The sequence below is a fragment of the Nestor notabilis genome, unplaced genomic scaffold (assembly GCF_000696875.1).
Source record: "Nestor notabilis isolate BGI_N333 unplaced genomic scaffold, ASM69687v1 scaffold1653, whole genome shotgun sequence".
Classification (NCBI taxonomy): domain Eukaryota; kingdom Metazoa; phylum Chordata; class Aves; order Psittaciformes; family Psittacidae; genus Nestor; species Nestor notabilis.
The window spans coordinates 103500-116883 of record NW_009921288.1 but is presented as its reverse complement, the minus strand read 5'-3'; the positions used below and the strand labels follow the sequence as shown (position 1 = coordinate 116883).

At 37.2% G+C, this 13384-nt stretch overlaps 1 protein-coding gene across 1 annotated transcript in view; it reads left to right on the top strand.

Annotated features, from left to right (window-relative positions):
• Positions 1-3915: 3915 nt before the first annotated feature.
• Positions 3916-13384, top strand: part of SLC38A6 (solute carrier family 38, member 6) — a gene marked incomplete at its 5' end in the record, with an annotated part of 18795 nt that continues 9326 nt past the window's right edge. Inside the window, 3 exons of the mRNA XM_010011072.1 lie at positions 3916-3994; positions 8608-8690; positions 9161-9219. Of these exons, the coding sequence (XP_010009374.1) occupies positions 3916-3994; positions 8608-8690; positions 9161-9219 (221 nt within the window). The remainder of the gene's footprint in view (positions 3995-8607; positions 8691-9160; positions 9220-13384) is intronic.

The window sequence follows — 13384 nt, the reverse complement described above, 5'->3', positions numbered from 1 at the left end:
TAGTGCTCTAATATGATCAGCTATAGAGGTAGGTTAAGAAAACTAAACAGAAGAGTTAGAATCAGTCCCTTCAATTAAATGATCTCATGGGATTTATCAGTGGTCATTTTCTAAGGAAGGAATATGGTGTATTTTTACACATAAGCTTAATGTACGTTTTTCTCCTGCATAATTGCTGCAGACCTGAGCAATTTATTTCTTTTGGGGTAGGATAATAAGGAAAAGTTATGCTAAGTGTCCTGGTGACCAAAAAACCACTCTATGTATTTGATTTTAAGACTGGGCTACTTCAGAAGAGGTATTTTTGGGACAATTTTAAAGATAAAACCTTGGCTTCCCTTTTCTCTAGCAACTTATGGTTTGTTTGGGTTTCTTGTCAGGTAGGCGCACATATATTCCGCCTTTAAACAATATTGTAGCACAGTAAGGATATTCTGAATAATGTATGTGTACTATGTGTATTTATAGAGTTATATCTTGTGGTGGCATTACAGATTATAACAATGAAAGTGTAAAACAAGTATTTTATATTTTAACAAACAGGTTTTTTTCTGTTGAAGAACGAATACCAGCTTTTTAGAACATGGCAAAATGATGTATATTTTAAGAATGTAATTTCTTGCTGCTTTCAAGACAGTGGTGAGCCTATTGAATAATAAAGTGGTAATATAATTTTTATTTCTGCTGAATCCTGTCTTACAGCATTTCTGTGTCATAGCCTGTTGGGAAGTTCGGACCTGCTTAGTTCTCCATCAGGTAGCTCTTAGTGCATGCAGGACCTAAAAATTAGGAAGCGACTATCTGAAGGTTCTCATGTCGTCCTAGGCCAGTCCTTGTTGCATCTGCATATTGCTAAAGCCTCAAACTCCGTCATTGTACACCACTTGTTCTGCAGGAAACCTGGCTCATTCAATGCTAAAGATAGGTGTCTGATGTTGCAAAGAGGTGACCCGAAGAAAACATAACATTCTTTTTTCATTTAGAGGATGAGAATGTGTTGCAAGAGCAGTAAGTTCTGCTCCCTTGTACTGTGCGCGTGCAGAGAGGTGAACTCTGAAGGGAATGTTGCTTCTGACACTTTCTAATTTTTTTGGAAGGTTTGACTTCTAAAGAGGAACGTAGCTTTATTACAATATTTGTATGTGATAAAAGATGCCTTAGAAGTTAGTCATTGAAACATTGAAGTTATTTTCGAAATGACAGAGGAAGTCAGTATTTCAAAGTGGAATAAATCAAAGCACAAGGTACACTCTTTGTGTTCTACTTGTGTCACAATTCAGCCTTGTGACTCTGTAATCTGTTCCTTCCGTTATACATTAAGTCTGCCAAGGATAGCTGATGTTTAATTTTTGCAATATAACTTGACATGGCTTTGGTCGTGGTGGGTGTCAGGGAGGTTCAGTATAATTTCTTACTTGGAGCAAAGGATACGTGACTTTTTGTCTGTCACTCTTTATTCCTACTTGAGATAATTTTTTCAAGTTGCTATGCTGTTTTTGAAGATGTTTGGCTGGTTTGGTTTCAGCTTTAAAAAAACAAACAAACTATGTTCTTTCCTCACTTTTTAGTGTGTTTGAGTTATACAGTGGTTAGTGTCTCTTCTTTCATGCTGAGTAAAGCTACAAGAGGCAGTTGCTGGTGAGGAGAATTACAGCTGTGTTTGTAAATGAAGGAAAAAGCAGGATTTGGCATTTTAAACTGTATCCCCATCAGGTTTATGTGCAAGATTAATGTCTTGTCTAAGCATCAGAGTATTTATTCATCTTTTAGAACAAACGAGAATATAAACTGGAGAGGGGAAAAAAAAACCTACTATGTGAGATTGTTTCCCGTATGCCCAAAGAAAGATGCATACAAATGTTTAGCATGTGCAAGTTTCTTGGTGCATGATTGGCTCCTTTCTTAGGAGTGGAATTCAGTGAAATTGGACTCCTCTTTTAAAAACAAAGGGCAAGCGCACAACAAAGGATAAGTGATCAAATGATTAGCCAGAGGCTAATAGGAATGCAAGGGAAGAGTGGCAGATTGCATATTGGGAGGAAATCTGAGCTGGAAATTAATTTAAAGCTTTCTGCAGCTGGGGCTGCAAAAGAAGCATTTTTGAAATCTTTCTGAAGGATATAAATGAAAATTCTGAATTGCTTGTATATAAAGTATAGTACAAGAAAGAAGGCAAATGGATAAATAAACTTGCATTATAATTTGAAGGAATTTTTCTTCTTGCCCGACTGAATTTTTAAACAATCTGTCTTTGCTTAGGATGAAATATGCATTGCCCATAGCTTAGCGTGAGAAACAGTGTTAATTTACTTAACAAATTCTGGTGATTGAGAAATATGCGTGCGGTAAGGTTCTCTGTGGTTAAATCTACATCCTGTTGTATGCAAATAGGAGAGTAAAATCAGGACAGAAGATAAATACCTTACCAGACACAATCAACAGCTACACGTCAACAGGGAAATACACTCGAACACTGGAAAAAACAGAGCTTTTAATTAGGAAGAAGTGAATATTCTTTTCTTTAGTGACCTACCAAATGGTTTTAATTTAACCTTGCGGTAGGTAGATGTCACTTTGTATTAACAGAATTCACTTTCTTTATAGAGATCGCATTACCTTTCTTCAAAATCTAACATTAACTGCTGTAGTGCATCGGTGTGTGAGTACACATGGTTTTTTTAAGATTCAAAACATCCCTTAAAAAAAAACCAACCAAACTCACAAGCTTATTCAGAAATCAGCTCATGGAAGTTTGCTGATTTACCTTTTTAGCACTTATGTTTTAAAGCAGTGATAAATACACCGCTGTGAAATTCTAAAGAACTAGTAAATGCAGAACAGTAAAATTTGAGTACGACAGATGGTTTTTTGACAAGCTTTACATGTAACTAAACTTTGTTGGCATGTTACTAAAATTACTTGCTGCTGAAGAATGAAATTAGTTTCATCTAGGTTCTGGTACTTGTTGAAGCTGTTCTAAAACTTGATTTTTCTGAGTAATTCTCAGCTGGTTTTTGATACATATAAACACTTGCTGCTTATGTAAAAGAAAAAAGTAACACAACAGTGTGTGAAGGTATCAGGTTAGTATAAATTGTAATTTAAAAAACCATTTATGCATTCAGTCCTTCTATATAGTAAAGAGGAAAAGTGATACAATGAAGTAGCTTTTGGATTTATGTGTCTGCATTGTTGCTTTCTTCTGAATAGAATTATAAACAATTTCAAGTTGACACTCCTGTAAGAGTAACTAACAATTTCTTTTCTGATTTGCACTTCCTGTATAGTTTTGCAGTTGTTGTTGGGATCATCCTGGTGGGGGGGTTTAGCATGAGAAGTGGAGATCTGTCACTGATAATCCTCTTGCCAAGCCATGCAGTATATATAAAAAAACAACTCAAGTCTTATTCTTTACCTTTCTGTCATGTATTTATTTAGTACAACAGCAATCAAACAACAATAGAAACTGAGCCTTAAAAAAATCTGTATTTTATTGATAGGAATAAATCTTATTGTACACTCTTGTCATTAATGATGTCTTAAAAAGACAAAAGAGGAAGAAGTGCTGCAGCTGAGTAGTCTGTCTCTAGCTGGTAGGTCCGTATTCCCAGGTAAAAGGTCAGGCCTATATTTTATATTGTTCTGCCTTTCAGTCTCTTGGCCTATGTTTTCCTTGTTTCAAGTCTCACATTGTAACAATCTCTTTGGAGGCATCAGCTAACATGAGTACAGTACTCGGGGATTTGCAGCTATTTTTAAAGGAAGTATATAAGAAAATAAATTGATTCTGGTGCCGTAGTGTCTAATACGTAACTGAGATGTTCCAGTCGTAACTACTCTGGTTAAGTCATGCTGGTTGTTACAACCAGAGATACTGGTATCCTTCTACTAAATTTCTTCTGCTTCTGTTTGCAGCTATGTCATCTTACCTTTTAATTGTCAAGTCTGAACTTCCTGGTGCTGTTGCAGGGTTCTTAAATGAAGATGAGAATGGGTAAGGAAAAATGTTTCATACGTGTTCTGTATTCGTCTTGAAGAAGCAAGTGGCTCAGGACTGCTGAAGGAGATGGATACTGACACTTCCCTCTGATCTCACATGCTAAAAAAATTAGTTATTTACAGAAGCTCTTGGAATATGAAATGTATTTGGCATGTGTAAGCTTTCTGCAGCACACACGCATAGAGCGTGATTCTTCCCTTATAATGATTTCCCATCAGATGACCTTAAAGTCTGGCAAAACTTCCATCTACAGGAATCTCCCTTCTGTAAAAATTTAAAAGGGGAAGCAGAAGGGGACAGGCAGGAGAGGAGGAGAAACATTTAAACTGCTGTCACGTTATCACTTCCCGTATTTCAAAACTGCAGTATAAAAACCAGTAGACATTTAAATTTCAGTATTTTGCTGTCTTGCTCCTGTAATTGGACTTGGGAAAAATGCCAGTTTTCCAGACTTCGTTTATAATTCCATAACTCAGCTCCCAGTAAAGAAAGCTGTATGTAAGGAGCATCTCACTCAGGTTTCCATCAGAACTGTCACAAAAAATCTCTGCGCTAAGACAAGTGTTGCAGCTTCAGCACCGAGATACCTTGTTCAAATTGCCCCAGTGCTGCTGTCATTCAGAACAGTGTATCTTAGACTGTGTTATGGCTGGTTTTCCTGACTGCTGTTTTCAGATGTTCTGAGCTCAAAACTTTCTCTGGATTGACATGTGGTGAAATTGTCTCAAGGCTGTGTGATGCTTATATTATTCCTGAATGTCATGGGTGAATTTTCAGTTTGAAATTAGGTTTTTAAAAGATGCATTAGTTCATTTTATATTTTGCCATTTAAAAGTTTTCCATTTTATAATGACCATTTTGAGAAAAGAGATGTGGTGGTAATCTTGCTTTCTGCCCTCCTCACCCTTGCAATAATGTGACTTTTTTTGCTTTAACTATTACGTTTTGTGAGTATATATCATGCCTAGGCTGCTGATGTACCTCTTGCAGCTGTGGTAGTTACCAGGTTTTGATTTGGGTGCTGTTGCCTTCTCCTTCAAGATCATGCTTTTAACTCCACTCTTCATACACAGTGGTAATGAGCCTGCTACTGTATCTGCTGCATGTGCGTTCCAGTCTGTCTGTCCCCAAATTTAGCACATAATATCACTTACTACTGCTTTTAATTTTATGTCTGCTCTGTTTATGCAAGGTGACGCTTTGTTTACCAAGGGCCTAGCACAGATCTCCAGATGCAAACACTGGTGAATGTGCAGACAGGTTATAGCGATTTAACTTGGTACTGCAAATCACCTGAACTGTTGTAATGCTCAGTGTGCTGTCAGCACTGCTACCACCTATACTTCTTGCTTAGCTGGAATTACAGTTTGAGATGGGAATGAAGTTAAGCTTTGCATTTAGAAAGAGCTGAAACTGTCCACAGGAATAGTAACCACAGCTCAAGTGGTAAGCTGAATGTCAGCTGGGTCTTGTCCTGTTTCTGCCTCTGTTACTGGGAGCTCTTCCATTGAGATATTTGACACAATTTGACTCCTCTGTTCTTTGCCCAGATGATTGTTTCAAACACAGTCCATGGTCAAGCAGTATTTCAGGTATATGCAAACAGCTTACCTTCTCTGTATGTCCACATCTGTATTTCATATCTTTTGCCAGATTAATTGCCATGGTAAATCATAATCTTTTGCTTCTGTGTATTTCTTCACAGATTTTAAGAGTAGTTTTTTTACTGACGATAGTTTTAAAATTGCAGGAAATTGTTCATCAAAAATAGGTAATCAAATATTAAGCCTAACTAGCAACTTATTTATGGAAAGGCATAAATACTGACTAGCTTAATCAAACTTCAGCTGGACCACCAGTTGAACCAGATGTGGTTGCACAACTATTCTGTTTTTGTTAAGTCATTATAAGATCTGATACTCTTTCATTTGGGTGCAGAACTTAACTTATCTTTAACTGTAGTTAGAATTTATCGAAAGTGTCAGTTAAACTATCTGTGAAAATATTTTATATGCATAAACCCTCCCAAGCCATACGTTTGGGAAAGCCATTTAGAGAATGTTTTGCACAGTGAATTATTTTTATAGATGAAGGTAAGCAGGTGTGCATGTGTTTGAAAGGCTCAGAGCCAGCGTGTAATACATCTTGGTGTCTTTATAAATACAAAACCATACAGCATGAGCACTTGTTAATTGCGAGTTGAGGTGTTTTTCTGTCTGCATAACAAGAATTCCACATAGTTTTGATGACATGAACGTAGTTTCAAATGAGGATTGTGTTTAAAAAGTTGTAATTTGTGAGCCCTCTGTTAACATTTAATGACCCTGTCAGGAGGATATGATTGATGCAATTAAGTTGTCTTGCTTGTGTGTTATATAATTGATATGGACTGAGAGTATGATCCTAATTTAGAACATATGTATCTCTTGTCCTGTTGCATTCAGGAATGAAATTAAAGCGATTTATAAATGTCTGCTTTTAGTTAAAGTATGGGGGAGGAAGAGGAACATCTGCATGCCAAAGCAGTTTCAGTAGAGTCAAGAATTTATATTCCATATTTCATATTTGGAACGCTTTTATCATATAGGATTATATTTGCAGATCAAACTGGTTTTAAAGGCAATGTCAAAACATATATTCTTTTTTGGAAAATAAGTGTATTTCTACCACAGTATTTTGAGGGCAAAATGGACACATTTATTGCTAACTAGTAAATGGTCCATTATTCAGTTTTTATGAGATCTTTTAAATAAAAGAATTGGTATTCCAAAAATTAAGAAGTTTACAAAAGTATGTTTTCTCCTTCCCATCACTTCATTGCAGTCTTCCTCCCCACCCCCATGCCCCCGCAACCCCAAAAAATGTTTTTACATCTACCATGAAGCAACCAAAATCGATTTTCCTCTGTCCTGCTGAGCTTGTGAACTACGATGGCAACTGTGGATTTCCTGCATGTTTGGAATCAGGAGACTTAAACCAGAGGTCCCACATGTACACCTAGTGGAATGTTCATTATACTTTTGCCTATTGCTATGTTACTATTCCTTCTAATCTGAAAATCCACCATACAGAAAGAAATAGTATAAAAATATATGAATGCTAAACGTGTAGAAACGTGAAGAATGCTAGAGCAGGGAGCTGATCTTGGCAAAGCTGCTGCTTCACTGTAGCAGTAGCAGACCTGGGCTAGTAGTATATTTTTTATTTATTTTTAAGAATGATGTATTTTGAGTAATTTTAAATATAGACTTCTGGGTTACTTTGATTTTGATGTGGTTTTTTCAACCTTGAAATTTCTCTGTATATATAGCTTGTTTTTTCAAACAAGTGACTAAAGTGGTTGTCCATGATGTATGACACTATTTAATATATGTATATGGTGATTTTTATTTTTTTTTTTTAACACAGGTGTTATGCTACTTTCCTTATGTTAACTTGAGGTGCTGCCTGTTTATTATTAGGTGCTAACCATATCCTGGACTAAATAAACTTGAAGGTCAAAGGCCAAGGTGTTTATAGGTAGTAAAGTCGGAGACCGATGTGCAAGATGTTTATCAGTACAGGATATGGTTATTACCAAGTTAGGGGGAGCCACCCTCAAGATGTTTCTGTTTTCTTAACAACTTACCCATCTGTACTTTCCTTAGTTTGCAGATGAGATTTTGATACTTTGAAGAGATCTTTTTAAAATGTATTAACTTCATATGCCTTTACAATGTTTTTTTCACATGTATAGTTTTATGTTTAAACATTATAGCAGATTTCAATATCATAATTTCCATCCCCTTTTATTCTTGTGTGGATGTATGCAAAGAATAAGCAATCACTTTGTGCAAAGTTAAAGTCCTTTTTATTGCTGTTTGTTCTTATATCACCTCTGGACAGCAAACGTCATTTCAAATTAACTGAAAGTTGACTGACTTGTTTTCTTCTATTATTTGAATGTGGTGATGATAGGTGTAACAAAAGGTAGGCAGAAGAGAAAGTTAGTATGTTTAGAAAACATAAGTGGATTTCCAAACAAATAGGTTGGGTAGCTTAGCTTTCTGTTACACATCTCTTGCAAATGGTCAGGAGCTAAGGTTATGTAGGAGTAATAAACTGCAAGGGAAGTTCAGCTGTAAGTAGGAATTGATGTTGCTCTTTGTTACAGTTGTGTAAATATGCAACTTGTTGTAATCCAATTCAAGGTACATGTAGCTTACTCTACAAATTTCCAGTATAAATACATACGGAGTATGAAATGCCCTTATTTTCTGATCCTTGCTTTGAATAAAGGCAGGGATTTGCATGTTGTGCTGCTGAGAAACAGCTTTACACAGATGAGCCCCCTGATCCGTGCAGACTCTTGTCTGTGGAACATTGCCTTCGGTGCTGGTTTGTAACGAGGAACCAGAGCACCATCCTGTAATTTGGGAGCTCTGTTTTATATCACAATATAGAGACCAGGAATACAGATTTATGTAAATAGGATGTGAGACTGGAAATTACTTATTTTTCTTGTCCTCATGGTTATTTTGTCTAAGATCACAGTGTTAAAGCAGAACCTATTTTTTTTTTTAGGACTCTTGAGCTCTGTATCAGTCATAAGTAGATTTTTCCAACAGGTCTTGGTACCTTGATGGGAGACTGCTGCTACTGATTACTTCAGTCTGCATTGTTTTTCCTCTTGCGCTTCTTCCTAAAATTGGTGAGTAATTAAAGCAGAGAAGGGAATATTATTCTATTTTAGTAGCAATTACAATTGAAGACTTTAAAACCTTAATGGGTTGGTTATTTATTTTAACTGGCAGGGGGCTGGTGATGGTGGGTATTACTTAAGTTGTTGCAGTGTGTTCTGCCTTCCAGCCCTGCCTAGTTAACCTATTACTTGGGTTGCAGTAGTATTTTGTCTGCAATACTAAAATAAAATCTTTACAGCAGAACATTAAAGAGCTGCATTTACTTACAGCATGCCATTAGTGGTAAGCCAGTTCTAATTCTGCCCTACAAAACTACATAAATGATCTGTGACAGGCAGTTGGAATGTTGTTATTCTGAGTCCTAAGCCCCAGATACCAAGCACTGTAATAGGAAACATGCCTAAAATGTAAAGCTTTAGCTGTACATTAGGATCACTTTCCTTATAAATTCTCTTTTATTTTTACTGTTATTTTACAGGCTTTCTTGGCTACACAAGTAGTTTATCATTTTTCTTTACGGTGTACTTTGCTCTTGTGGTAAGTTAGATAAGCTGTGCACAGATACACTTTTTTTTTTTTCTTATTGTTTGAATGTTTTCATTAGCTTGTTTTGAAATTAATTGTCTTCCCCTCCCCTCTTAACTTGTTATATGAAATTTAGTTTTCTTCAAGTTCGGTAAGTGCTTGCGTGCATTTGTTTTTCTGAGGCATGGAAATGAACTTTGAAACTTGTGAAAAGACTTAAAATAATTATATTTTGGACTGGCAAATGTAACAGTATTTGTGCTTTGCTGACAGTGCAGTAGAAGGAGCTGGCATGTAAACTTTCGTTTCCCTACTAGTAGTGGAATGGAATTCTGTTTTCTTAGCTTCTAACTATTACTTACTGCAGGTAGTGCAGAAGAAAATGTAATATACTCCAAATAAATTAAATTTACATGTATAGTAGAGTGACAGAGTTCAGAAAAAGGCAAAGAAAACTAGAACTTCATTAAGGCAGTTTACAAGATTCATTAATACTTCCATGACCTTATTCTTCTGCACTGAAAGGAAAAGTTCTTTTCCCTGAGCCATATGGGCTTTTTTGACCCTGATGTTCACCCTCTCAAGGCCCCTGTGAGGTAGATGTTTCCAAATATCAAAAGTGAGACCTGCTAGGCAGATCTAAGAGGGAAAATATGCCTTTAAGTTGTGCTGTTTTTCTTTTCAGAGGGGAAAAAAGTGTATTAATGCACATGTGTAATACGTAGTATAACCAAGCAACTCACACACTGTTATCTAGGTATAGAAATAAGAATCTCTTTTAGGAGCCTGAAAAATGTTCCCCCTCTTCCCTGTCATTCTGGCTTGCATTGACTTGCATTTAATACCTGTTTTGCAAAGGGATAAACAAAGTTGAAGCAGATTGAACAAACATGCCATCCAGGAGACCAAGGCAATCCATTAGGAACTAAACCATGTGATAAAACCAAACTTCAAAGCTGTCAAAACATCTCCCTAGGGTATCCCTGGAGAATTGCAGTGTTTGTAGGACCTTGGGAAGTATTCTTCCTAAGGTGAACATTGAGGAGCAGCCACAGCCTCTCCAGAGCTAATGGAAATTCATTTGTAGTATTTATAAATTGCCTTAACTTTTGACCTCTCTCCTAAAATTTATCTAAAAAAAAAAAGGAAGGGGTGAGGGGAGGAAAAGGCATTAACTATAATGCTGAAATAGGCCTTTGGCTGAAGGTAGTTGAAAGAGCTTTAAAATAAGTCCAGCTCCTGGATTTCAATGGGAATGTGTATGTATCTCTGAAGAAAGCTGTTGTAATGGGTGGACACATTTGAAAACAGTTTTGGGGCTCCAAAAAGGGCAGTGTGTAAGGAAGACTTGTGTGCAGACATGTGAAAGTGGGATGACTTAGTCTAGGGTTTAGTTTTGATTCTCTAGCAAAAAAAAAAAGTAGGTAGAAAGTGCTAATGGAGGAGTACACTGACTACTGGATTTCTTATGAAGCAGTTACATCTGTATCCTTACTCTTTGTTGTTAAATGACAAAGAAGCAGCCACAGTAAATCTAATTGAGATCAAAATATTTAAAAGCTGTTACGGATATTTAAAGAAAACTAATACTCTTCACAGCATATTCTCTCTGACTTCTCTAGGCACTGGAACTCAAAGGCATTAACTGTGGTTTAGTTTTCATATTTAATTGCTTTGAAATGGATGATACATGCTGTTGAAATCATGTTTTTGTTTGCATGATGTTAATTTCTATATAGCAGATACGTTTTCATTCATTCCAGAAGAAAACAGTGTTAGTCATACAGATGTCATATAATTATAACTTGCATGTACAATAATTCTGTGGATTTCCAAGTGCATACCATCTGTTCAGCTTTTTGTAAGCAAGCTACAGTTTTCATACAGCCTCCAGAAATGGTACGTACGATAGTCAGCATGTGTCTTGGTCAGTGTGGTGCACAGAGCAAAAGGTGTAGATGCCTTTGTTCTCTGTGGGGCTTTGGCAGGTCACGGGTCTCCTCTCTGTGCTTCAGTATCTTTTCCTTTAAAGTTAATGTACTGGCTGTAGTCCTCACTTGGGAAAAAGGTGAAAACACTGAGATGAGCTGATGTGGAAGAAAATAAATACATGTAACTGTTATTTCAGAGCCAGATTCTGTGAGGTCTGAGCACTTTTGTTTGTGATTGTTGAATACTTCCCTGACTTGAATCCTAGGTGAAAGGAAACTAAATGTAATTATTAAAATTCCTTCCCCCCCCCTTCTCCTCTTGCTATATTGATTATTGGTGAAGAGTAAAGACGGATTTCTTTTTGTGGAGACAGCCCTATTGGTAGCTTGTTCAACAAAGGTGTTAATGATTCCTGATGATACTTTCCTAAATCTCTCATTTATGTTCCTAGAACAAAATATGATGCTGATTGAGAACCTGCCATGTGTAATGAGCAATGTTATCCACAGAGATCCCCTCTTTGCAGAGAGCTGTCAGTACTGCTGGCATAAAGGGATTCCTGTTTTCCCCTTGCAGGATAGGAAAAAGCACCATCACTGAGAATATTAGAACACTTTCAGCCTGTAACTGTTTAGTTTTTTGCAATGTTTTTGGTGTGGCTTAGCTAACTGGGCTGTGCTGCCAGCTTAATCTCTTCCTGTTCGGGGTGGGGGGACCTCATTAGATTACAATTGGAAACCCAAACAGGTTTGAATAATTAAGGAGGTGGGTGAATATAATTATAGATTTTAAATGGAGCTAGTGCATTTTATTTTGTCTCATTTATTTCCATTTCAGTCTGTTCTTAATCTGTACTAATTTTATTTTAGAAAACTGGTTTTTTTTTATTTTTGGGTTTGGCTTCTCTTGTCCTTCTTCTGCAATGTTTATATAGAATTTTGCTCTTCAGCTTGCAGGAAGCTCTGCCCCACCACTGCCAGGACACTTTACTTTCCCCGAAGCTTCATGCCTGGCTTCATTGCTAAGAAAGCCTATTCCAGCCTTAGCCAGAGTTCCCTCAAAGCCTTCTGCTTTGGAGCCTTCAAAGCCTCTCCTTTATTTCCCCTGACTGAATGCCTTTAAAAATATAGTGATCTCCTTGAAAAAATATTTTGTCTTCTTGCTCAGCCTCATGAACGTCCTCAGCTAGCCAATAAGCTTGGGCTTCCAGGGGAGTGGGCTTCCTGGGGTGATAGCACAGCCTTGCATCTGTGGTTGTAGTACTGCAGCAGCATCCTGTATTTGTGTCTCAGCTTGTAGCTGCTAACTGCTTGGTGTGCAGGAGAGATGAGCGGGGTGACCCAGTGTTGTGCATATGTAGGATACAGGCCAAGTTATGCTTTAGTGCTTGTTCCTTTCCTCCTTCTCCCTTGCTTGCTCTTTGGTTGAACTTCTTGATGTACTACCATCATGTTATTTCTTCTGACACCCTTCTTCAGATGAGGTTGCAGTTCTTATGGCACAGAGGGAGGCAGTTTAGCTGGTCAGTAAGCAAGTAAAGCAGATCTCCTGGTATAAAGCAGTGCCAGTTTAGTGTCAGAAGCATGGTTGGAGGATTTCCTTTGATAATCCTACAAAGTTTGTAGACTGTTGGGCAAGCTACTACCTAGCTCCATACCTTGAGTTGTTGTGAGTTGGTTTTAGTCATGCAATTCAAGACATGTTACTGCCACAGTGGACTCAGCGTGCTATGTACCTGTAGTTTCCTTTCCCTGTATTTTGACCAGAGGTAGCATTTGTTTGCTTCTGCTGGCACTGATGACAACAAGGAGCATCTAATTCTTATCCTCTGGGAAAAAACACTTGGCTGCAAGCAAAACGTAGTTCTCTGAGCCAGGAGAAGCACTCTCTTCCATGTTATTCTTCTTGTGAATCTGAGTCTTTAATTAAGTTTTTAATTATTTGCTCTAGGCTTCAAAAGAATTATCTAAAGCCAGGCAGCTACAATAGGAAATTAATTAGGGTGAGGAGAGCAATGCAACTATCATTTTAAACTGGGCCTCTGAAAAAGGAGGTAAAATTTCTTATTTTAATTTCCCTTTGATTTTCGGCCCTGTTACTTGGCAGTCCCTAAACCAGCAGGGTGTAGCTAAAGCCCCCATGACATTCTGGGACAATAATTGCATTTATTGTTTTTTCCTTTGCTTTCTAGTCCAAACCATATGTTTCTGCCTTTTAAGATTAGCCCTAGGCTCTGCTCTATCTC